Below are 26,751 nucleotides of genomic sequence, written 5' to 3' on the forward strand. Positions count from 1 at the left end.
ATCGCGAAATTGATATTCTATGATATATGTGTTCCAGCCTCAGAACATCAATTGTCTCGTGGTGGTTATCAATCTGTGCAATGGCTGAACCTCACCGTGCTATGTGGTGAAGTTATGTTTTAAGAGCGGAGGGTTGAATCACTACAATTTCTCTTCGTAATAACGAACCTTCACCACGGCGCCGTGTTTATGAGTAAAACGTACGCTAGTGACCCGTAAATACCGTATACGGCCTGCTTAAAACATCCAATTTCGCGCGTGTTCACTTTATGTACGGGCTGCCAACAACTGGACAGCAAACACCGTTGAAATTACCCTGTGGCTTTAACATCGCTCAGTATAACAGCAACTGCTCAATAAAGGACGAAAAGAAATTGGGTTCGCCCGGCTGACGTCACGACTTCAAATTAGTATACTCGCGCTAATGCGCACCACCTGCGTGAAGAGAAACGGCGAGCTCGTTTTAATAACTCACTCACAAATGCAGTAACTGGTCTGCAGGGCACCCCTCTTGAAACTCGTTTAGGTTTCCTCTCGCTGCGTGGCATAGAATTTTCGTCATGTACGCTTCGTTACTACTGCTCTTAGTGTGGACACTCATGCTGGTAAGCAAACTTGAGAAGATTAGGTTCAGAGGACTCTACTGGTCGGCTGTACAAAGCAGTATAGTAAGATGAAAGGTTGAGGACACTGAAAAGAATGACCAGCTGTAGGACTCGGACCCACGCCTTCTGGATTACCGGTCCAGCGTTCTACCAAGTTTAGCTGAAGGGCTTAGCTCAATTGGTAGATCTCTGGACCGGTAATCCAGAAGATGTGGGTTCGAGTAATCCCTCTTAATTTTTTACATCCTTTAGGGTGTATTTAGGGTGTAATCCATTCGGGCGATAACTCATTGCCTTTAGGGTGTAATATAACACACTTTTCCATAGGCTACACCCTCAAAAAACAGGCTATAACCTGTGGAAAAACGGTGTTATAGTGCACCCTGAAGGATGTGGGTTATCGCACTTTTGGATTACACCCCTATTACATACTAAAAGGTGTAAAATATTAAGGACCATACAGTTGGCTAAGCTTTTCAATGACTTCCATCTTTCATGATTAATTTCGTAGGTAATTGAGTACGTACGCAACGCCGTTACCGTAATCGAATCGATACTCTATGTTCGGCAACACAGTGTGGGTCGCGATACTTTTTTTTTTTCTTTAAGTAGATACCGGAATAGTATTTCGGCTACAAATTTGTGGTAACGCGATCTCCGTGTCGTTACCGATACATATACTCTCATAGTGCCCCCCCTCCCTTCTGCACCGGCCATATTTCTTACTTTTATTCATTTTCACTGGTTCGCCTGGCGCATACCAGTGTACGGTTTGGAGAAAGCGCAGTAAGATGGCAGACGAGGAGTTTGAGCGACCCCTATTGCAAATTCCAACCAACATATCGAAGACTCTGTATATGCTTTTGCGATTCCAGTTTTAAAGAGTTTCCATGCCGGAAGAATGTTTCCGATATGAGTTGCGCCGTTCCTTGCAACGACGTTATGTAAGACACTGGTATATACTACAGTGTCTTTAGTATCGTCCATGTATTGACCTTGTCCACATTTCGTTGTACACTGGAAGTACACGAATGCGCGCGAGCGCGAACGTTTCTTCTTCTTCTTAATTGTCGGGGATACCATGTATTCTAACTCGTTTTTACCATCCTGATGATCGCACCTCATTAGTCCTGGCCAATCTGCCTTACGGATAAGCGCCATCCCGCTCAAGGAGCAATAACAACAACACCAGCGACATCCCCAGAAGCGGAAGATGGGAAAAGCGTCATAGCTTTCTGATGTCACGTGAGCGCCAGCGCTCAACGTCATGTCTTCACGTACACTGCTAACCGTGGGGAATATCCTGCTACACAGCCACCGGATATTCCGTAGCAGACGACAGCAAAACACGCTGACGGTGTCGTCTGCTAAGCGTCGTCTGCTAAATACGCAGTACGCCACTCCCGATATTCCGCACCGTGTGAATGTTCAACATAACACGAGAGGGAACTTCGGCTCTGTGAGAAGTGTTTTGGCTTTTTTCTTTCACTAGAATATTTCGTGAGGATGTCGCTCGTGCGAATACACGGATGAGTAATATTTTGAAAGAACAGGGTGTTTATGGAAGTCTTTAGATCATGTTATGTTGTGTCTTGTGCTGTCGACCTGCTTTTGTATGTTGCGCACTATATTATTTCGCTTTAAATTTCTTTCACAATTTACAAAGGGGTGTGGTAAGAGCGTGGTCCGACATACATGTCATGATCATGTCTTTCGCACTGATTTAATTGCTGCGAAAGAGGCCCATAAGAGGGGGATTATCCGAAACGAATAGAGGACTTTACTATTACGACGACGGATGCCGGGTCATACGAAGATGGCGCTTTGGCTACACGACGTCAAGGCGTCATCGCGGGCCCAGCGATCCCGTCGGGAGCCACACGGGAATATAGAGGTGCGAAGTAGGAAGCCCACTTCTACGGGCTGCCATCGTTGCGGGGACGCTGCGGATGATAGAGGCTCTCTTGGTATGTGGCGGCGGCGGTAACTCAGGGAACTGGCATGAGCCTGATGCACTAAAGTTTCGCTCGGCGACCGCAGCGCCAACTCCCTCCTCATGGGAAGCGTCCCCTTTCTAGACCGTAGCGTCAGGTGTGTCCTCTGCCTTCGTTGAGCGCGGATGTCATCCCTTTTGTGGAAATCATTGCGCCACGGTTTTTCAGAGCCGCACTTTAGGCGATACACAGAAAGAAACACGCACAACAGCATCCTCAACTTGCGGCAGGCCCCAGGCAACATGAGGCTTGTGTTGTGCTTGTTTGTTTCCATGTTCCAACCTCAGAACCTAAGTTGAGTCGTTTACAACCACAGTTTTTTGCGCTCTATGGTCTCAGTCGCTTTTGCGCCGAAAACCTCCAATTATCATCATCATCATCAACCTCAGGTCAAGTTCTTCCGTCATGTTCACCAAATGCTTCGAATTTGTGTCGTGTTTATATATCTCGACCATCTCTATAATACCCGACCATAAGACTCGCACCTGGCCCCAGCGCCGCTGATTTAGTTTCGCCAAGCGGCCGCCGTACATTTGTTGCGCTGAATACGGGACCCTCGGCAGACGACGCATGCTATGCGGATACCGTCGTTGCCGTAATTCGAGTTTGGCTCCTTGCTGGTTTCCACGCGGTGGGCAGTGTTTGTCTCCAGTGCATGGTTTGTCAGACGTGAGACGTGATAGTGTACTGCACCGTCCCGCTTTGCAAGCCGAAGAAGGCAGGGTCGGACCCAAGTATTTCCTTCCGCTCAAATTACTGCCCTATGGGAGAAGTAGCTCGAAATATATCGCGGAGTCCTGACACAAGTAACTTCACTGTGATTGTTTCATGCCATATACGGTGTGCTTTACTGACGGCAGCGCGTACCATAAATAGTTATATCTAGTAGCTGAGTACCTGTTACGCCCCTCTCTCTGAAAGAATGAATGATAAACTGTGGCCTCCGACCAAGGATGGGCATAAATACAACTTTTGAATATTTAAATATAAAAACAAAATACTTTGTTGAAGGAGGTGTTTAAATACTTCTCGATATCACACTTTTAAACACTCGATAAACACTTTTCGATATCAGTATTTAAATACAAAATATACATACAGCATTTAAACACCATAACTACTACGATAAATACTGTGAAGAGGATGTCATCTGGAACTACAGAAATAATGATGATCATAACAAATCAGCGAGGAAAAATAGTATTTATTTGTTTGATTATCATGGTAATTTTAAAATTACAAGTCTTTTGAAGACTGCATCACTTCGGCGTCTTGTGTTCGGCCGTACAATCTGATTCGCAAAAGACATCACCATCTTCGCAGGTGCCGATGAACAAACGCTTGCATTAAATTTGACGAATATGCTTGGCACTACAAGGTAATCAGCCGCGACCGTTCTCTCCAACAACAGGGAAGAACTCCCCATCTAAAATCGTTTTTCGGCTGCATGCTAGACCAAACACTGCGCCCTAAACTCGCCCTTCTTTCCAAAAAGTCAAATGCACAGCATATTTAAGACATGAGTCAGTATATTTTTAGGAATATATATTTTTATTTATTATTACTATTTCTATATTTTTTGGAGAGTATATATTTAGGAGTATTTATAAGGCATTTACAAGAATAAATACCCCCAAACGGATATTTAAATATAATTATAAATACGTTTTTCTACTATGTATTTAGATACAAAATATAAATACGTGTCGTATATATTGATACGGGCAGCACAGCGTGGTGATGGCAATGGTTTAATGGTCAGAATGAGAATGACCGTGCGTGACACGCGCCCGTCCCTGCCGACACCGTCGTCGTCGTCGTAACATTGCCCCCCTCCCCGAGGCGTGACCTCCGGGACACGACAGATGAAGAATGCCATGCTGCCGGGAGCACAATAAGTGATGTACTCGACGAAGAGCGAGGCGACGGTGTGGTCGATGATGGGAATGGATCGATACGGTGACGTTCGAAAGATGGACGGGTGGGCGACGATGGGACGATGGTGAAATGACGCTGTGCTGCCTCCACAGGGTCGGGACCGAGGGTATCCTCCACTGAGCGCCGTCGTCGTGGGCGTCGTTGGGCGTCTTCGGGACTGGGGGCATCTTCAGGGCTTATTCATTGTCGTCTCCGGTCGTCGTCGTCTCTTGTGGTCCTGGGATCGGGGCTGGGGCATTGATGGCCAGAACAACAGTGCTTCGAAGAAGGATGCCCCGCACCTCCACCAAATGACACGGGCAGCACAGCGTGGTGATGGCAATGGTTTAATGGACAGAATGAGAATGGCCATGCGTGACACGCGCCCGTCCCTGCCGACACCGTCGTCGTCGTCGGAACAATATATATATTTTAAGTAGTACTTTAATTACAATATATTTAAATACTGCCCATCCCTGCTTCCGACAGACTACTCGACAGCGTGTTTACGGCATTTCAAGGCCGAAGTTTAACGATCCCGAAGTTTAGGTGGCCTTGCATCTCACACGAGTGCAAAAGTAACAGAAAAAAGGCACCACAAGGTAGTGTCGCAGAAAAGCCACCATCAAGAAAAGTTCTCAAAGTGGCTTCTGTCCGAACAGCGTAATAAAGGTTAGCAGAGCCTTGTAATGGCAAACCGAAAGAAAAAAGACCAATAAGTAGGAAAACAAAACAAGCAACTGCTGATTCAAAACTGAAGTGCTTGCTTATACAACAAATTTTTTTGGGCGTCGTAACTGGTGTCAGTCATCTCTTAAGGTCGCATTCACCCATTATCTGTAACTGCCCCGCATGTTAACATGGAACGCCTCTCACGTGAAACGTAAAGTCCGAACGCACTTGCGTCTGACAATTATAAACGCATGATAACTGGCCCAACACAGAAGGTGCTGCTGCTAACTTTATGTGTACGATGTACGGTATATAGCGCGCGAGTTTCACAGTTTTGGCTTGCCACCTCACGCTTCAGGGCACAGCCCATTTCTGAGTATTTAGTTTCATAACTCTGAGCTTTACATGCACAGAGAACCTGCGATGATACACAAGCATGTACGCACGAAGAATTCTCCACAATGACCACTCATATTGCACACAGTTGAGCTATAACAGGCGCTCTCCTGGGGAACTGCAGGTGGCACCCCTGGCGGGCGCTCCGCGCGTAAATACGGCACTTCAGCTCCTGGAGCAACGGACGGAAGTCCCATAGGCGAACGGGCGAGTGTTATGGTCGTGTATTATTGAGATGGTCGTGGTACATATACATGTGTGTGTGTGTGAATTACAAGAAATGTAGGAGAGAGTGTGATGAGAGTGTATGCGTGTCCCTTCAGTGAATTTCGGCACGATGACGTAAACGTAATTTTTTTCGCAAGTGCTTTATTGTCACAAATGCGCTGCAGTGCTTGCGCCATGGTAGTGAATTTCAGTGTACATGGTACACAAAGTAACAGAAATGTGGCGTAATGACCAACACTCCAATATCTGAAAAATGCTGCGCTGGAACACAACTTCATTATGGAGTGGATAACGTATAAAAGAAGGCACCTCCGTAATAAAATTGCACCTTCATAAGAAACACTTTCTTTGCTGATACCAAAGACCGTAGCAAACACATGCATACTGCAGTTACAAAAGCTTTCATTCTAAACGTTATTGTGTAGCTTACGTCACCGTCATAGTAGAGTACAAAACAATCAGGGTGTTAAAAGGGCTATGAACTCTACTGAGCAGGCCCGCCGACTGTGCCGGCTCCAAACGGCGATTTTAACTTGTTGACTTTTGTATAACCTTTTTTATAAATGAATCTGACTGGTCCGTCTCTTCACCACATGTGGCAGGCTGCTCGTAAACCATCACCTCCAATGACAATGTTTTCGCTCCTGATTTGTTGATAACGGGAGGCGGAACCTATTATATACCATTACGTGCATCATGATGGTTACGAAATAGGCTCCGCCTCCCGTTTTTCAACAGATCAGGGATGAGAACTTCCTTTTTCGGGATGATAGTTGGCTACGAGCATGCTATCTGGTGAAGTGCGTAGAGCAGAACGTTATGTGTACCTCGGCGTTGGCGTCTGATTGGGTGCTACAATTCTTCAAATGACGTAGCAATGTATAGAGGTATCCTGGATGGCACTGCGTCTACTAGCCCGTATCCGAAAAAAAAAAGAGTGAGTTTTTGCATTAATGCTGCGCACGTTATGAAAGAGAAGAATTGAACAATAAATTGGGGGGGGGGGGGGTAGGTAGAATTACGAAACGTAGAAGAACAGTGTTACACATATTACACCCGTAAGTAAGTATACCTGCAGATAGGAGCTTTTACCTCCTTTGATACATACTGCAGTTGCGAACGCTTTTTTAGCCGACTAAAATAATAACGCTTTTTTTATTATTATACGTGTTCAAGAACAGCTGCGAGGGCCTTGGAGTTGGCGCACGCTCATCAATTTCTACATAATGCTGAAGACGACACATACATAGGAAATTGAGAATACAGTTACGGCTTAAGACCCTACGTAATCCCCTACAAAATAATTAGAGCTGCAGGATTCCGTAATGCACTCGTAGGTCACAAAACATATCGGTGAACATATTGGTACGTCATCAATAATATATTGTACATTACAGATACGTGAAACTAGAACTAAATATATGAGCGAAAGACTGCATAAATTACATGCAATACTGATCAGAAAAACTATAGGATATAGTAGGAAGGGAGTTGCCTCAGGACAGAAGCCGCCGATATTTCGAACAGAGACTGTTCTTCTTCTGGGCCCAGAAGAAGAACAGTCTCTGTTCGAAATATCGGCGGCTTCTGTGCTGAGGCAACTCCCTTCCTCCATCTCCACCGGTTCACTGGATTTCTACCCATCTACAGGATATAGTAGCCAGTTATATCATCGCATCCATGGAACACGCCACCGTTCTTCGTGCGTTGCGTACGGAAATACGTACGCGCGGATTTCGAATCACAAAAACTGTGTGTATCAAAATCACATGGAAAAGGGTCAAAACTTCACCGGCCCAACTGTCAAAACCATATCCGATTTAGGTATTATGTAATATTAACCATCGGTTAACGGAGCGCCAATGCACTGTGACAGCGTCCCAGGTGCCACAGTTGCTCCCCATATCACAGTCAGCATCCACTATACGCAAACCAGCAATAACCAAGTGTATGAAAATCAACAGCGCCATTATATCCTCTTACTGCATACTGCAGTTGCAAACGCGTTATTAACTGGCCAAAAAGTAAAAGTATCGTATCAGAGTTAAAATGCTCTGCGCTGCTTCGAGTGTCGCTAAAGCACCGTTATTATTTTTACACCGTGTTTACACCGTACCACCATTTACACCATGTTTACACAGTATTATTTTTACCGTGACGGCATCCTTGCTAGTACGCTCCATGCGCTGCTCGCATCGGCAGCATCCGCTGCTGCGCCTGCCGCCGCCGTCAGTCCCACATGGATGGCACCCAATGTATCGCTCCGTAGACGAAAGCGTTCTCGGCGAACGCAATGCATCCTGGACAGGTCCTGGTCGCACGTCACAGCAAGCGTAAAGGCACACCTGGCCTTAAAGATGGCTGCGCCCGTGATCGGCGGCCAAACCGTTTGTAAACAATGCGGTTGTTGTTTCTGCGCGACGTTTTGAATGTGTTTCGATCACGGTAATTATTTTTATCCGATAATCTCGCAGTAAAACGCGCAGTTTTGCACATAAGGCCTTGTAATGTTGAAGACTTAGAAAGATGTGATGACGACCGCGCGTTACGACTCACTGTGCCGATGCGATGTACTTAAACTAATGAGAAACGAGCTACTGCGTTGCGGAAGAAGCACCGCATAGTTCACGCTGGCAACGACGGAGATATGCGGCAGGCGGCAAACGGCATGTAAACAAAGTCACATGACCTCAAAATGACGTTTTCTATAACGTGCGACCAGGACAAGAAGGCAGTTTTGCCGTAGACACCCGCTTGAGGGTAGGTACAACAATGGCGGGCTTGTGTCACCCCTGGGGTCACTACATCTCCGACGCCCGCAGCGCCCCCGACGAGTAACGTGGACTCCCTACTTACCACCCCTAACCACGTTCCCTCTCGACACAATCGCCGACCCCGTGATGACGTTATGACGTCAAGTGGTCAATGCGCCATCTTCAGGTGACCCACATTCTGTCGGTGCCACCGACTCGATAGGTTAATCCCTATCTTGGCAACAACACCCAAGCTTGGGCAGTTCTGTTAGCGTGCCCTCAGTGTATATCCATCTGGCTTATAGTACCATTATGTGGAAGTCTTGTGATGACCTTGTTGTACAGCTCGAAGCAGAGTTAACTGGAACTCCACTTCGAACAACGGAGCAAGGGGGGAGCCACCCTGGCGGCGTTTAGTAGAAATAAAGGGGTGCGCAATCAGGTTGGCGTTATCAACGCTGGGCTCGTTTGTTTTGGGCGACCCTGTCTGAGGGATTGCGAAGAATCGATGATATCCCGATGGTGCGCGCCGGGTTAGCACGTGCGAACCTGTCGTCTCTCACCTCTCCAAACTTCCAAAATTAAAATTAAGGTGAAGTGATCGAGATGAGGAAAATTTTTAGAAAGGGATTGATGTGGGACAAAAAAAATCAAAATGCGATTTACGAAAGGTGGGAGAGGCAAATTTGGGGAACGTGCAGTCGATGTACGAAACGAACCTCTGCTGACGGAAACTGAAGTGAGGACAAAGGTCATGGTGAATTTGTCTAGCTCTGGTCATCATTCACTACACCAATAATAGAAAACGTTCACGGTGACTCCCTGCACTGTGTGCCAGCATGCACACAAATATTTGTTTGTACTAATTGGTTGTTTTTCCGAGAAACTCCCGAGAAACGCGAGATTCTACATCATGAAAGCATCGTTTTATTATTATTTAAAAACTCATTACGATAGTTTCGCGATTCCCATCGTTAATTATTTAAAGCCTCTTCGCATCACAACGAACACCCCTCCGACTGGAATGGAAATGTCGAAACGCCCTCTCCCTTTAATTCTGCTAAAGGCCGCCAGGGTGGCTCCCCTCTTGCTCCGTCGGTCGAAGCGGCGTTCCAGTTAACTCTGCTTCGTGCTGTACTTGACCCGTCTTCCCTCTGTCCCTCGCCGTCCTTTTCCTCTCAATTTTCCCACGTCTGTGGTGTATACTATATACGTTCCCTATTTTGTGTGAAGTAAATGATGCAGTACCGTTCTTTATTGCCCAAACTCATGCTTTTTTACTGCACCATTGCGTTCCTTAGGAAGGTACTTAGGCAGGTAGCTTTTTTTAATGTAGTCCCCTAAGTATTATATATATATATATATATATACCTCTTGTACGCAGAGCCCTGGAACAGCCATCAGCAGTGAAGAGTTTGGGCTGCATTACGTCAAGGCTTATTTTGATGCCATCGGTGTCGTAAGTTGCAACCACTGTTTTTAAGACACTCTTAGCACACCCTAAAGGGTTCACTAGAATGCGATAACAAGTTCACTTCCAATCACGTTCTACGCTATGTTAATTTTCTACTTGTTATCATAATTCAAACCTTTGATTCATTCCGTTACCAGATTTCCATCAAAAATATACAGGACTCTTTCTTGCTTCGGCGCTAACGACTGTGCCTCGTTGCAGCTCGTACATCGGTGTTTTTATTGCATGCTGCGCGTGCACGCGCGTGCCATGCCAGTCCCGGCGAAAAACATGGTTGCACGTTGCGAAGCGGGCTGGCGTCGCTGTCCGAAGGACGTGAAAATGGATGTTGTCGGTGGAACATCTGCGAGAGCTGTAGAGCAGTGAATCGGTATTGAAAAATGAAGCAGTGCGCATCATGCCGCGCATATACGGAACACTACGATCGAACCCGTTCCAAATCCCCACGGCCACGATAGGTAAAGCACGCGCTTGTCCTGTTGTCTCGTTGGATGCCGTTAATCGTCGCTTCCTGTGGATCCCATTCGTTGCCCCCAAAGACGGCTCTGTTTGCACTGCGTTTTTCTTCTACAGCGTTGCGCTGTGGGAACTAACTTTGCTCGCATTATACTGACTGAAACACGTACTTTCATTTCAAAACAAGATGTCTTTGCGTTTTAGCGCTCCTTTAAGCCACCAGAGGATACCTCAGACACCCTTAAGACACCATAATATACGTAACTCCAATTGCTGTGTATCTCATATCATCTTGCACGGCGGGCGATGGTTTGCATAACTATTGAGGAATGCAGGAAAGAATACATTCTGTGTCGGTAACCTGGTAGATAAAAAGAAGCATGAAGCACAGGAAGAAACGGTGAAATTAAACACAGGTCTACGTTTCTTTCCTTTTCTTCGTTCTGTTCTAACTTTTGTGGTTCATGAAGTGCCGCACTAGTTAATTATTCAATCTGGCTCAGCTCAATCATGACAACGAAATCAGCCGAAGGTACCGACTTTCATGGCACTGAAGGGTTTTCGTGTCGCCGCTTCGTAAATGTTTGTGTAAATACGCAACGAATTTTAATCATTATAAATTTTATAATACAGTTTACTTTTACAAACGTGAATCTGTACACAGTTTCTTCCGTATTTAAAGCTTATTTACAGGCAGCATGGCGATAATTAAATATAAATCAAATAATCAAATAAATAATATTTCAAATAATCAAGTTTTGAAATAATTCAAATAATCAAGTATCTGAATGCCATGGAAAATCACAGAAAACTTTCACCTTGATGGTGATGGTGATGTGATAAAGAAAAAAGTGGGGATAAAACTTTCACCTTGTTCACTTGCTCCTCGGCTCTTCTGTACTTGTATTAAAATACTTGTATTGAACCATTGGACTATGTCCAGAAGTAGATTGCAACTGTTAAAATGAGCAGTGACAGCAGTGTAGAGAGTCAACTTGTCTCAAGCGGTATCCCCACCGCGCTATAAAAGCCACATCGAGGCGCAATGGGCTTGAATCCATCACTGGAGAACCAGCCTGTGCCCTGCTTCGTAGACGATGTTGTAAGCCATTAACACATCCATCACCAACTATGCGGATAAGCATCGGATGCTAGAATTTTCAATTGCTAGCAGCGTAGACATAGATTCAGTGAACACAACCCATTCCCGCGGGATAAGATCAACGACATGCTGCAGAATGAAAGGTATGGCATAGAGTTCCGCAGCTGTGGAGGAGGTTTAATGAGAAAGGCGACGGCCTTCCACTACGCCTTCGGTTGGGATGACGAATGCCGATGCGGACTTGCCATTTCGAGGCTGAGCGCCATCGGTGTATGCTGCGGCAGAGGTAGGAAACTTCGCGTCTACCAGAGCATAAAAACGGGCTCGAAAAACTTGTGGGGGAACCTGACCTCTTCGTTCCAGCTGGTCGGTTGCCACCCGTACCACCCACCGAGGAAGGTGAGTGGCACAGGAAGGAATCAGGGGGTCGGTGTGACGCCTTGTCCGGCGGCGTGTCCTCTGCCCAACTCGATGGAAATCGCTTTCAGCACGGTATCGAATTTTCCCGAGGGAAGTGGTTGACGCGCACGCAAGCGTAGGAAGTGCACAGCCACTTCACGCTCACGGAGAACGTCCACCGGGAGTTCACCAGGTTCAGCCAGGGCTTGCCGTGTTTCAGACATTCTGAGAACTCCAAAGCAGCGGCTTCTGGCAAATAGGGCGCGAAGAGTATTGAATGACGTTGTGGAAATTCTGTGCAAGACTGGAAGGCTTTAAGGCACGTACAGTAGGCCTCACCAAAACCGCGTGAACGGCTAGAAGGGAGCGCTGATCACAGCCCCACTTAAGGCTACGGTCCCACTCATCACCCGAAAAGTGTCATTTTCATTCAAAGGTTACACGACTTCTCGGCAACTTACGTGAAATATGTTGGTACCGTTGGAAAGCTTGTTCTTTGGGCAAGCTAAGCCAAGAACTCGCTTTTTTATGTGATGATCAGCTGTGGCGTTATAAAGCGAGAAGGACGACCATATCTTCCATTTTTGGTGTTTTTCAATCAAGGATGATGCGAACACGAAAAGAGATAGCGCTGTCAATCTTTTTTCAAAGTGACGTTGCACAGTATACAAAGGATAATCAAGAACTTTTTTTCTCGCGTAAAGCGTCATTAATTGATTATTGCCTATCAAATTTAAGGAAAAAAACGCTACTTTTACACTTGCCATAAAAAGCTATTCTGTACTTATTCTCGGCTGAAAATATGATCAGCGGGTAGGTAATTATCAGCAGGAGTGATGTCCAAAGTTTTATCGCAAATGAAAGAATAATAAATAAACTAGCGTGGTTCAAAATCGCACACAGAAATGCAGAAAATATGCTGACAAGCGCCACCTGCCGTACGCGTTTGAAACCAGCGGCAGCTTCGCGTTGCAAGAGGTTGCCGAGAGATGGCACGGGTTCCTATGTGCTGATCACGTGATCACGTAGCGGTTCTCTGTTCTCTGACCTCCGTGACTTACGAAACGTTGGCCCCGTGCGTGATTCCGTATACGCAGGTTCCTGCCGCGTGTATTTTTGTTGATCGTACGGCTATATTGTGTCCGTTTGGCTGAATTTCGTGCTGAGGAGTTGCATTATTCTCCGTTGGGTGTGTAGACAGCACCCAGAAAAGAAGGAAAATGCCGTGTCCAAGTACGAACCCAAAGAAACGATGTTATTCCCGTCGAAAGTCCAGTAAAGCGCATTGCCGACTGCTCCGGAAGAAACGACGGTAAGCATATTCGTTCCTTTCCGTTCTAAAAAGACCACTTCAGAATGGAGGTCATGCGAAGAGTATTGATAGCTAGGCCGCAAATTTTCATGCCAATGAACTTTTCTGTTATTCTTTTTTGCTTGGCGTCTTTCGCGGTGATTGACCTTACACCACGAGTAACGCGAACAGCAAGCCATTTCATACGGGTGTGTTAGTAGACGTTGTATATGATGACATTTTCTGTTAGTATGAGGGTCGGTTAGATTGCTTGTGCTGAAGCATTTTATCTGCGTGGCGGTCACGTTAGGGTGTCTCGTTTTGCATTGGCAACTTACGAACGATCAGACACTTACACCCCGTGTACATGCGTCTGGAGACAATTTCCTAAAATAAACCAGAATTTAAGAAAGCAGCAACTTTGGAAATAAAGCAGGAAAGTAATGCAACAATGCTGTCGTCGCTAGTTGACAATCTTGGCTGAATATATTTGGCTTGTAGCATTTCCCGTTACTCGTGGTGTAACCCAGCTGGCTGTTCGCGTTACTTTTGCTGTAACGCTACCCACGGCGCGTTTGGGTTGATTACAGCGATTTTAAATGCTTGTGCTGTACGTTAATGCATATTTGCACTGAAAAGGCATGTTTCGCGCAAAATTGCACGAGTAGTGCATGTTTTGGTGACCAGCGCTCTGTTGATAATGCTATGGTTTTCAGACTCAAGGCTCATGCGACAATTGGTGACAACCAAGCTGACACTCTGCAGCTGTCTGATGGTGCCTTGGAGGAATCACCGTTCACACGTGACCTATCCGTGGCCAGTGATTGCACGGAAGTAGAGGGATCGGAGCACCGCCCTTTAGAGACACCGCCAGGTACTCTGTACAGCATTGCCAATGACATAGCCCAGGATCCTCAGACATCACATCCTGAATCTGCATTTTGTTCTGCGGGTGAGGAAGATCTGCCGGACCTTCCCGTGGAAGTGAACCCTCCTGTACAACATGAAGAGGACAGAATTCTGGGTCGGAGGCTAATTTCCCCAGCACATTTCATCAAGAGTTTCCGTGAGATGGCGGAGCACGTTTGTCCAGAGATATTTGGAGAGCAGTTCACATTTCAGAAGGAAAGGAAAGTTGGGCTGTGGTCTGAGTTTACGTACAAGTGCAGTGGGTGTGGCCAAGTGAAGAAGATCACTACTGACCCTGTCCCGGAACCCACATCTCTGGTGGCTGAAGAAAAGATGATGGGAGTCAACGATGCTGCTGTCTGGGCCTTCATGGCCATTGGATCTGGATTCTCCAACTTTGAGGAATCGTTTTCAGTGCTAGGTGTGCCCACAATGAGCAAGGGAGCATTCCTGAGAAGAGAGGAAGCACTGGGAGAGGTACGTAACAAATTGTTGATTTTCTGTTGTCCTTGCTCGAGTGAGACAGATGCATACTTGTTCAGTGTTGGCCCCACATGGTTTCGGGTTCTTTTTTGTGATGAACAAGGCCATCGTGCACACGACACAATGACTACTAGTCATCAATGTTGGCAGAAATAGTTTGTTGAATGTGTGGTTTTGTTTGGATTTCCCAGTAATTCTAGCAGCCTAATTGTAATTGGCACTGCACAAAGAGTAATTTGAGAAGGGTGAGCTGTGCTACCAGAGCATCGTTTGCCACATTGGGTTGCTCATTCTTCCTCGTTTTGTTTTCCCTGTTCAGCACTGGGAGGCAATTCTCATGAAGTCCATCATCCTTGCTGGGAAGGAGGAAAAGGAGCTTGCACTAGAAGCTGGGGATGTTTGTGAAGATGGGACAACGGCGCACACTAAGGTCATCGTTGACGGTGGTTGGTCACACAGAAGCCATGGCCACCGATACTCAGCTTCTTCGGGTCTTGCTGTGATCATTGGAGCGAGAACTAAGAAGATCCTGCAGTTAGGTGTGCGCAACAAGTTCTGCAGCTATTGCGAATACCACAAGCTAAAAGATGCTGGTGTCCCGTCACACAAGTGCTACCAGAACTGGGACAAGGCCTCGACTGCGATGGAAGCTGACATTATTGTTCACGGCTTCCAGGTGAGTGAGCAAGTTCATGGGCTCCAGTACAGAACACTAGTCGGGGATGGAGATTCTTCAGTTTACCATCAAGTGATGACGCAAGTACCGTATGGATACCTGGTACAGAAGAACGAGTGTGCAAACCATGTTGTGAGAAACTACACAAGCAGGTTATACAAGCTCCGTGGAGAAAACTCAGAAAACCAGAAGCTTCTTACTGTTCCACGTTTGAAACGTATTTCAAATGGTGCTCGAAAGGCAGTATCTCACTACGCACAAGAGCTTGCGAAGTTCCATGGCACAAACAGTGAGAAGGAAGCATTTCAACTGCAGCTCACCAGACAACTTCAGGCAGACCTCATCAATGGCCCAAAGCACGTGTACGGCTTCCATGAAAAGTGCAAAGACTACTTCTGTGACGGAACGAAAGGAACCGATATCTTCAGTACACTGCCATATGTTTTCCAGACGAAACTCCTCTCTGCCGCAAACATAATTGCTGACAAGGCAGGCCGCCTCATTACCAATGACACAAGCAACCTCGCTGAAAATGTGATGTCATTGGTGGCAAAATTCTCGGGCGGTAAGCAAGTAAACAGGAGCCAGAGGGGCTCTTACCAACACAGATGCTATGGTGCAGCACTCAACTACCAATATGGGCCATCATGGCAAGGCATTGCAGTCAGAGGGATTACAGACAAGAGCCCTTCTGCATCCGTGAAGAAATTCATCGCAATGAGAGAACAAGCAAAGAGAACAGCAACTGCCAGGAAACGGCGACTGGAGGCAGAGTTTGGCGGCGGTCTAAAACCAAAGAAGAGGAACATAAGTGAGGCTATGTCTAATGCACACTACGGGGAGCACTGCCAGCAGCCAGATATGTCGCCAATTCAGTATGAGGAGAAGTCATCAGCACTGCTGTCAGCTCTCCAGGTGGGGTCCCAGGAGAGGGATGGAATTGAAGTTCGCACCAGAGGACAGGCAGCAAACATGGCATGGATGATAGAGCGCAAGAACCGACTGTCGTCTTCAAACTTCGGTAAAGTTTGTAAAAGGCGGAGCACCACACTTAGCAGCAGCCTTGTGAAGCAGCTTGTGTACCCAAGGCCATTCTCTACAAGTGCTACAGAGTATGGAAAGCAGAATGAGGATGTTGCCATCAGATTGTATGAAGCACAGCGAAATTGCAGCGTGCAGAAATGTGGATTGTTCGTTGATCTGGAGTACGGGTTCCTGGCCGCATCCCCAGATGGCATAGTTCAAGATACTGGGATTGTGGAAGTGAAATGCCCTGCATCAAAGAAGGACCTTGCTCCCGAAGCAGCAGCAAAAGCACTGAACCCCCGAAAGTTCCAGGAACAATTGGCATTGCATCAAGGGCATGACTACTATTACCAGATACAAGGCCAGTTGCACATCACAAAGCGTGAGTTCTGCGACTTTATTGTTTACACACAACAAGGCATTCACGTTGAACGAATAATGAGGGATGACGACTTCTGGGCAAAGAAGATGGAACCTTTTCTTCTTCCATTCTACATGGATTGTATGCTGCCAGAAATTGTGGACCCCCGGGAGACAAGGAGCATGCCATTGAGGGAGCCCAAGCGCATCATGGCTGCCATCCAGAATCATAAGGAGAACCTCGACAGAAAGCTGCAGAAGAAGTCCACAAGGAAGCCAGGCCCTCCCCTAACTGTGATAAATTGAACCTCCCACTCTGATGCATCTGCACAAAGTGTAGCTGTGCAGCTTCTTGCTGCGACTTAGTCCAAATGTAAGACGCCAACAGTTGCCTCGTAGGCAGACACAGCTGTTGAGGCCTTCTTCCCCTGCGACTTCGTAAGTCCAAATGCAGGATGCCAACAGTTGCCTCGTAGGCAGACACAGCTGTTGAGGCCTTCTTCCCCTGCGACTTCGTAAGTCCAAATGCAGGATGCCAACAGTTGCCTCGTAGGCAGACACAGCTGTTGAGGCATTCTTCCCCTGCGACTTCATAAGTCAAAATGCAGGACACCAACAGTTGCCTCGTAGGCAAACACGGCTGTTGAGTTCACCTGGCGACCTACACATGTCTAGCTGAGGGTCAGTGTAGCGTTTTTGCCCCCTTTGTATCGTCTTAGGCATCAGTAGATACAAAAACCTGGTGTCATTGCCGAGGCTCTGGGGGCAAGACTGAGAAGCACCTGTACTACAACTTTCTACTGACAATTTTTCTTTTCTTTCTTGTTTTCTTTTTGTCTGTAGAGCTGTTGTGGCTGAGCTCACTTGGTGACATTTTATCTCTGCGCATGGGAGAACTGACAGGTTTTTGTGATTTTTATCTTTTTCAGATCACCACTGTGGTGCCAACTTTTCCTTGCAACTTTCCACAGGGACGGCCATTGGATGTGATGCGGTTCAACTCGGCTTGGATATTATCTTGGGCAATATATGCTCTTACCAAACTCTGATGTCTGTTTTCTATTCTTTCTATTTTCTGTTTTGTTTTGCAACAGCTGCTCCACTACGAAGCCGAGCGAATGGCAGTGCGATGAGCTCCACAGCGGATGCTCACAGCAAAACAGGAAAATGAATCGCTATAGCGTGTTTATAAATAACTTCATGAATGAGCTATAAAATGAGCTACAGGTGCTACCTCAGCTGTAGGAGATGTTTGTAACTCAAGTAGCAAAAATGCAACGCTAGCCTTTCTTTCTAGTCTTTCCTTTTTTTTTTACTAGTACTAATACACTTCAAGTGAACCACCCCGCATGTGCAGCTCCAACACGATAACCACCCGCACGTTGGATAAAGACCAGGCGGCTTGCAAAGGCAAAACATTTTCATTTACGTCGCTTCCGCGAATACTACGAAATGGTAAATGTAATCCAAGCGCGCGCGCCAATGTTTTGAAACCAGAGACAGGAAAAAGAAAAACATGCCGCCACACCTACGCCGACACGCAGAAAAACGGGCGAAAAAAAAGAGCAACCCCGTGACTTGTGACGCGGCCACCCACCCGCCCCCAATAGGATCCCTTCGTCGTTCTGCCGCCAGTGCCGTCTCCTCCGCACCGAGTCAGATCTTCAACCGAGAAATTTCCAGCCTTGTTTCAGTCGTTGCCGAGATGCTCTGTGTATCGGCGTTTCCGAACATTTTATCTAAGAAGCAAGCGAGATAGTGGTAACGATTCGTAAGAACTCCGTAACTTGAGAGACCTGGGACGAGGAGAGACGCATGGAGCGTTTTTCCTGCTCCAACCGCATGGAGCCCATCCTCGGCGCCGTGGGCAGCGTGGTCGCCACGGGGAAGTGTCGGAGGTTGGAGCATTTTCTGTTGCCACACGACGTTTGCTCAAACACCATCACACATATCAGCTATGTACTGTCTTATCAGGTTTAGTGACACGAAAAGCGTACTGCTTGCAACATATACTTGTTTGCAGTATGGGTTCCGCGGTTTTGCAACGTTCTGCGTGCTCTGTGAAGGATTGTTTGAAGTAATTGGTTATAAACAGGCCCAGAAAAGTACTCATTACGTGCAACAATTCTTCAGATGTCACAACGGCATTTAGCGAATTATCGGTAGTGACGGTCCTGTCACTCAAACCATGCAAACAGTTTATCAAAATACCCTCAAAAGAACACTCTGCATTTTTTTTTCTCGTTTGTAAGCATAGCCCCACAGACAAAATAACGTCATCAAAGTCAACAGTACACGGCTCTTGACGACAGGGTTTGGTTCTTTCCCTGTCGTTGTTGCTCCGATCCCGAGTAAAGAGAAATAACCCCCGTTCCAGACGGACAGGATCATCCTCGTAAAAATGCTTGACATGCCCAAAATCCGTTGGCAATTCTAGCACGCACTCCAGCTCAAAACCGGCCTCCATATTTTCCGCCGAACACGGAGGGCTCGCTCCTTCGTCGCCACTTGGCTGACCCTAATCCGCTGCCCCTACGTGGTTCGCGCAAGCAAAACATCTAACCGGCCGGTGTTAGCGTTTCGGTTGCGCTCGATTTGTTCCCCTCCTCGGCTGAGCTTGCGCTGACCTTCGGTTCACGCTGCGCTCGGATTCTAGATACGTGAAACACCCAAAACATACAAGCCAGGATAGGAAGCCACCACGGACGAAAGTGCTTGAATTTTTTCAACGTCGTCTTTTATTGGGCGCATCTCTTGAACCCGTCGGTCGAGCACGCCTGTACGGGTGGGCCGAGCCGCGAGGCTGGTGTTGCCGTCTTGGGGTTTCGGTGGTGGTGGTGGGCTGGTCTGGTGGGCTTCTCTGCCTCCTGCATGAGTTGCCTGAGTCGTCAAGCGCGTTCATGTTGGCGGTGACGCGTCCAAGCCGGTCCGAGAAGTGACCCCCGAAGAGCTGGCCTTGCGACGCACGGAAGTCCGGCTCCATGTGTTTCATACCAGGGACCAGGGTACCCAAAAAACGGATCCTTCGTTCTGACGCCAGCTTCGCTACCGCTTGTCCGGTGTGGTCCAGTACTGCACCTACGTGCTCTGCGACCTCCGCAAATGAGAGCTGCCCCTTGGCTGCCGCCAATGCAAATAGGGCTGCTAGAGGGTTGAGTGACGCCATTATTGAGCCCTCCACGTTACGTAGCCCTCGGTCAGCTGCGACGACGTCTGTGGCGTTGCGCCTCCTGGCATAGGTTGCGACGTCAGGGTCCACCTGCAGTGGTGTCGCGAAGGGCCACGGCACACGAGGGAAGGTCCTTTTGTTGTGCTGGCACCTCTCCTCCTGACCGTGGAGGCCCCAGTGCCGGGTGAAAAAGTCCTCTGTCCCGTCAGGAAACCGAGATGCGGCATCGAGGCGGCTTACGTTATCCTGCGTGGCAAAGAAATATAGATTAGTCCGCGCGCACAATGTGAGCATGAATGTCGCGAACAATATAAAATCTGCTTCTGCTAGTGTTCCATGGGAAAATATGCAATCCGGGCAAAAATTTTGAACTACAGGGTGTCCCAAGATAAGTCGTACCTATTTTGCCGTGGCGGCCAATGGCAAACTGGGTATTTTATCTTGGGACATCCCGTATAATGACCTACTGTTCCGTTCATCACACATCTCAAAGCAACCGTACTTCAAACGTAGCCTCCAAGCATCGTGCTTTCCGACATGAACACACACACAGTGTATCAGTGTTGTAGCAAAAAGAGCAGCATAAAAACAGGTGAATGTACAGGAAAACAATCTTAGAGAAATAGGCATAATAAGACCGAAAATGCGACATACCATGATTGAATCCTGGACTGGTGCGGCTACAACGTACGGCGATAAGTGCAGCGAAAAAAGGTGTCTGTCAGGTCAGGTGTCGGAAACCGTGATGTCTGACATGAGAAGTCGCTGTTTTCCCGGGTTTTATAATCCTGCATCGCCCTTTCCCACGTTGTCTTTTCTCCTTCGCCTTCTATGGAAAACACACAACTACCCGTCCGCAGTTCTATGACCCCAACACGTGCTTTGCTAGGAAAGAGCCCTACGTTCCAGTCCCAAATCAACAAAGACGGACGTCTTGACAAAGATGTTCTTCTGCTTTGTGCACGAAATAGAGCTTCCCAACTACACAGATGCCCTTGCGCCCTAAGGGGTTCATGGCCAAGTAAAGGGTAAACGAACTTCCAGAAAACCCCGAAGATTTAGTTTTCGAGGACACTGACGAAACAATCGCCAAGCATCCCACCCGGCCTGGCTTGCATGCTTCCCGCTGCTGGTCGCCAATCGTCCTTTTGTAGTACTGCAGGGCTGCACATTGGCACGTGTGGGCACGTTGTCCTCATGTGATTTCTTTATTCATATGTGTTGAAGTCAGGAGTTGAGAGCACCGGGCCAACCGCATGGAGCCAGTTTGGCTTAGATCAGCCAGTTACCCACACACTGCAAGCAAACACCACTGAGCATTCACACTGGAATGGTGGAGCAGATGCTCTTGGTCGAAGTTCGGCCTTTGTCACGTTATGCGCACCATTTCGTCGTGTATTCGATCACCCAGGATTGTAATCAGACTACCTAGAAAATCACTCTCTCGCAAAAGCAACATATTTCGTTGCTGCCATCTTTCCTGCATATTTCGTGTTTCTGTTCGTGCTTCCGGATTACTGTTCGAGCTAAATTTAGATAGCAAAGAAGAGCGTTTACTATTATTATTTTTGGTGTGTGTTGTTGTTGTTCTACCCTGACAATTACGTCCCCCGCGGGGTGCAGGTTTGATAGGTATTTTCTCAGTCCTATTTTAGGCCCCCTTACTTTTCTGTTGAAATTATTCCTGTACTGTGTGAGAAATTTTCTACCTTTACGAATAACTGGACTCGAAATGTGGTACGTTACCAGATAAAGATGGAACGCGTTACTTTCGTCGTTACCGCCCACGTGATCAGAACAGTGCCCGTCGCGACGTCGTTGTGTACGATATAACCAGGTCACGCCGGAGCAAGGATGATCAAACAGCATCGAGAAATACACTCAAAGCAAATATATTCGCACTGGAATGGCGGGAGAGAGGCTCTTGGCGGAACTTTAGACTATGCAAAACGTAGTAATCACTTCGTCGTGTAACTGATCACTCAAAATTATATTCATTTTACCTAGAAAAATTACTTGCTCGCAGAAGACTGATTGCAGACAAATTCACTAAACGAGTAATCGATCTTCACGTGTTACGTACAACTCGGTCGTGACGTTGTCCGCTCCACTGAGGTAAACGTTGCAGCTTTCACAGAGGCATAATTCCATCTGAAACATGTCTACCTCATGCTACTTTCGAAAATAAAGATACCGTTCGAGGCAAATTTCGCCAGCGTTCCAATTCGAGAAGCGACATGAGAAGTGCGGCAGACACCGCGTTCAGGGGTGCGTGCAAAATCTCGCCCTTGGAGTATGGAGCCAGGGCACATCATCACGACAGGTAGCTGTGGGTCAGCTTCTTCGCTTCTTTTGTCTTTCAAACACACTTCTCTGTTGGGTTCAGTTTGCTTTCTCTCCGTTTCCTTGTTTGCAACTGCAAGGTACCATGCTCCCTTCTACCCCTCCCCATCCTTCCAGAGAAAAGAAAGAGAAAGAGCCGTCCCCCTGTCATTCACGATTGCGCCGTTCCTCGCCAAGAACAAGTTCAAATTCAAGAATCGGGTGCTCCAAGAACCAGGATAAAATTCATTTTGTAGACAAGGGGACGGCATGGTGTTGCAGGCATTTTGCTGTGAGGAACCTTCGCCACGCGATGCTGTTTCATTTGGAATCAGTTTATGGAAACCAATTTCTTGAACTGAACTCTGAAGTTTACATGAGGGATCCTCTGTTCGCTCGCAAGAAGGACGATCACTTCAATCACTTCACTGCAAACTAACGCGGCGGAAAAGACTGAACTAAAGTAGCGAAATCAGCGACTTGACTCTGAGAAAGGACACACGTCTTATCATCACATAAAGCAATAACTGCGCCCAGTACCAAATTTAGGTGGCGGACTACTGCTACCCGCTACTCCTCTAAAAAGTAGCACAATTACAAGCGGCGCTACTCATTTCTGAACGATAGTGTGATATATCACTCTTCCTAATTACTAATTATGTATTCGCGTTGTGGCGAACACGTACCCATTTTGACTACATGTTGCTATAATCAGGAGCAATGAGCACGAAAATCGTCGATACCAGCCCTGAAACCAGGATTCTAGACAGAATAGGTTGGCGCAGAAATTGAAAAATGTCACCATATCACCCGATCATGTTGGATTGTGGGGCTAAAGACACGGCTCCGCCTTGTCCAAGTGGAACGCCCTGAGATACGGTATACTTCTTTCCATTTTTCCCACTGAAATAGCGACAAAGTAGCTGTAGCAGCATCGAATCCGCTGCCAAGCTTTGTGGCGGAAATTACTTTTCCGCTAGTGGTTAGAAACGTAGCACATCCGCTCCTCAGCTAATGAAAATCATGTATAGCGATTAGCGACTACAGCACTGCCCATTGTGGTACTGTCACCGTGGCTGCCGTGCGGAATACAGACGGGTCTAAGAGTAAAACGCGCAATTTCCCTATTTTTGCTTCGTTTATGCCATTTCCGTATTACGGGCATTGATGCTGGTCAGTTTCCGTGCGCAGTGTATGCCAGTATGCCATTTCCGTGACTGCTCGGTTCCATAGGGTAATTTTATAAATAATTTCAAGCTGAAATAATAGAAATAAAGGTGAAAACACATAAACAAGCAACTTCACAGCAAAAAACTGTTGACTACAATGTCTTTTTTATTATGATTGTTTCGTCATCTTGCATTTGAGAGGAATTCATTTTTTGCACACTGTACGTCACATGGCATGGACGCTGCAGGCAGCACCATACATAGGACGGTGTGAATGTTTGGGTTTTTGAGCACCGAAGCGAGTAATCGTATATCCTATTCCATTTCCTAATCAAATATGGAATTCAATGTTCGAATTCCAAATCGAATTGATGCTTCTACTAAATTGAATATATTTGAAGAGACCCGGCACATGGAGAACAAAAAAAGAGTAAGCGCTATACTTACGCATACATATACGTACCGTACATGTTTGTATTCCAATATATGTTGTATATGTATCCAATTACGGTTATTCAACGAGTAGCTTAATTTATTCGTATTCAATTCCATTTTAAAATGACTATTCACGCATAGCATTTCTTTGCCTAGGTAGTCGCTGTGGGTCTGTTTTGGTGAATTTGCTTCCTTGTGTCTTGCAACAATGCGGCCTGTACAGTCATGGGCCTCCCGAGATGTGATACCGCTAGATATATTGAAATATATTTTTGCCTGTCAATTTTGTTGCTTTCCCCCCGCATTTTATTTCCCTCTTTACACATCACACCTCTCGTCATCTCACAAAGCGATAACACGAATCGCAGCCAAATAGAAAAAAAAAAAAAAGTTATCTTCACCTACTAGTCACGGCCGCTACTATGCGGAATACGGACAGGTTACATAGCGTATAATTGTCGACTTCCCTATTTTACTTCGGTTATGCCATTCCTTTGATTCTTATCATTTTGTGTGCGTACTGTGAGTTGGACTTCTAGTTTCAACAGAAGTGGTAATTTCATAATTCATTTCAAGAAATCCTGTTTCTGTAAGCTGTATTGAGATAAAACTGCTACCGATCGGCACGTGAACAGACTCTTCACAGCTGACTGCAATTATTTAGTATTTGCGTCCATTTTTTATGACGGTTGTTTGACCATTTTGCGTTTGAGATATATATTTTTTATATCTCAAATATATTATATTTTGCACAGTCTTCGTCACACGCTACGCGCGCGGCAGCTACCCCCGTGCTACTCAAACCACGAAAGCACCAAAAATCAACTCGCCGTCTTGCACGACAGTTTCAGAAGGCTTTTACGAGACAATGCTCCCTTCTACACACGTATAAACACCGGGTACGGTGGCATACAGAAGAGACTCAAGGTCAAAGGGTCCAGTCGGGAGAATCGCGCGCAGTTCTCCATAACGGGGTCATCCACGGAAACCGCGACGGTGGCGCCCCGCCGTAGCAAGTCCGTAAGTAAATTCAAGATGGCTACCGTGAGACCGTAGCCTTAAAGTATTGGCATCATCAAAGACGTTTATTCCTGGGAGCCACACTCTGTATTCTCACGAAGGACATTCCCCAGAATACAGCGGAGAATGCAAAAAAAAAAAGGTCATAGCTTTCTGCTGTCACGTGAGCGCGAGTACTCAACGTCGTGTCTTCACGTAGACTGCTAACCGTAGGGTATCCTGCGACACAGCCACAAGATATTCCGTAGCAGACGACAGGGAAAGACGCTGACGGTGTCGTCTGCCAAGTGTCGTCTGCTATGAATGGCGCCGTATGAACTCTGCACGTAACATGGGATGGGACAGGACTTCGAGTCTGTGAGCATTGTTTTCGCTCTTCGTTCCACTAGAATCTTCCGTGGGGATGTCGTCCGTGTGAATACACGGATAACCATAGATTTCTTCCCGCTGTGCGCACTGTGGGTCAGGAATAATGGGGGGCCCAGAGGGAAAGCCGACGATATTGAAGTCAACCAGGTCGCATGGCGTAGCGGTTAGAACAATCGCCTTCCATGTCGAGACTGGGAGGTGACGCGGGTTTGTTTCCCGGCACCGGCTGTGTTGTCTGAGGTTTTCCCTGGGTTTTCCGAAGACTTTCCAGTCGAATATCGGCACAGTTCCCCCTGAAGCCAGCACAGGATCCCCCCTCCTTAATGCTGCCCTCTCTCCACGACTGTATGCCGCTCATAGGCACAGTTGCTTCGCCGCAAAAACTCGGATTTTGAAAAAAAAAAAAAAAAAGGATGAGGCTCTTGATAATTATTAACGCAAAGTATCTGTTCACGTTTCTTTATTGGTTCGCTGGATTTTCTACCTTTCAACTACAAGTAATGGTACGTTTACACGTGCACTCTTAAAAGAGAAGCTCGTGGCATAACGGATCATTAAACAGAAAGATCACATCCGATGTCCCGAATAGGCGAGACGACTCTTCTCGACTATTAAAGGGACACTAAAGTGACAACGTTTCCCTTTGCTGATGTCGCTACCTTGACACCAACAGAAAAGGAGCGGAATTCATCCGCTGCGTCTTTCGGGATTTATGAGCTGAACGAAATGAAACTGCAACACGCGCGTTAAGGCCAATATCCATGGAGCGAATGTAGAGCGAAAAAGCTGCGAACTTCGCTCAGCGTCGGACGCCCTGAGGGAGGCGTCAAAAATGTGAGAGTTCGCCGGCGATCCACCCTTGCCAGGTATTTTCGCCAAGTGTCTGCGATTCTGGAAGCGTCAACTGCAGATGAACCAATCAAAGCGCCCTCCTGCTACGAATCTACGCCGGCTAGGTCTTGTCGTCTGCAAGTAGTCGTCTGCTCTCGTGAGTCATCGTCGTCGTGGTCGTTGTCCTCTTCTCTATGGGATGCTGTCGTCTGCTCGCTGTTTCGCCTATACTGCATTGCAAGAACGCCAGGCATTCTCTGCTAAGAAACATGTTTTCCTTTCGTAGTAGTGAATGTGCCTTTCGGTACATTACTGGGCACACTTTTTTAGGCAGTTGATGGATTTAGTTGCAAAATTTGTGACATTAAATGCAATTTTTCGAGCAACTGATGAACTGAGCAGCTTTCACCTTGTATTCTGACAACAGTGACATCAGGGCGTGACTTTCCGAAACCGTCCGCTAGTTTTTCGTCCCATGGAGCTGGTGACGGCGTACAACTGTGGGCGGAACAGGCGTGGTAGTCTGCCGCGCGAACTTTGTTCCAAAAAATTCGCTCCATGAATGTTGGCCTTTATCCCTCCCAAAATGCCGGATGAGGCACAGACTGGTTTCAACTTAACGACCTCTCTCGATGATTGGATCGATCGTGTACGCGGACCAATCGGAGGCCTTTCCTCATTGTGGAGCTTCTTGC

General features: G+C 46.9%; 1 protein-coding gene across 3 annotated transcripts in view; it reads left to right on the top strand.

Annotated features, from left to right (window-relative positions):
• Window positions 1–433: 433 nt before the first annotated feature.
• The window catches only part of LOC135400174 (uncharacterized), a 94,731-nt gene continuing 68,413 nt past the window's right edge, over window positions 434–26,751 (top strand). For all 3 annotated transcript variants that reach the window (XM_064631912.1, XM_064631913.1, XM_064631914.1), the window contains exons 1-2: window positions 434–605; window positions 9,950–10,024. In XM_064631912.1, coding sequence (XP_064487982.1) covers window positions 561–605; window positions 9,950–10,024 — 120 coding nt within the window. In that variant the 5' untranslated portion in view covers window positions 434–560. The remainder of the gene's footprint in view (window positions 606–9,949; window positions 10,025–26,751) is intronic.

The sequence above is a fragment of the Ornithodoros turicata genome, chromosome 7 (genome assembly GCF_037126465.1).
Source record: "Ornithodoros turicata isolate Travis chromosome 7, ASM3712646v1, whole genome shotgun sequence".
Taxonomy (NCBI): domain Eukaryota; kingdom Metazoa; phylum Arthropoda; class Arachnida; order Ixodida; family Argasidae; genus Ornithodoros; species Ornithodoros turicata.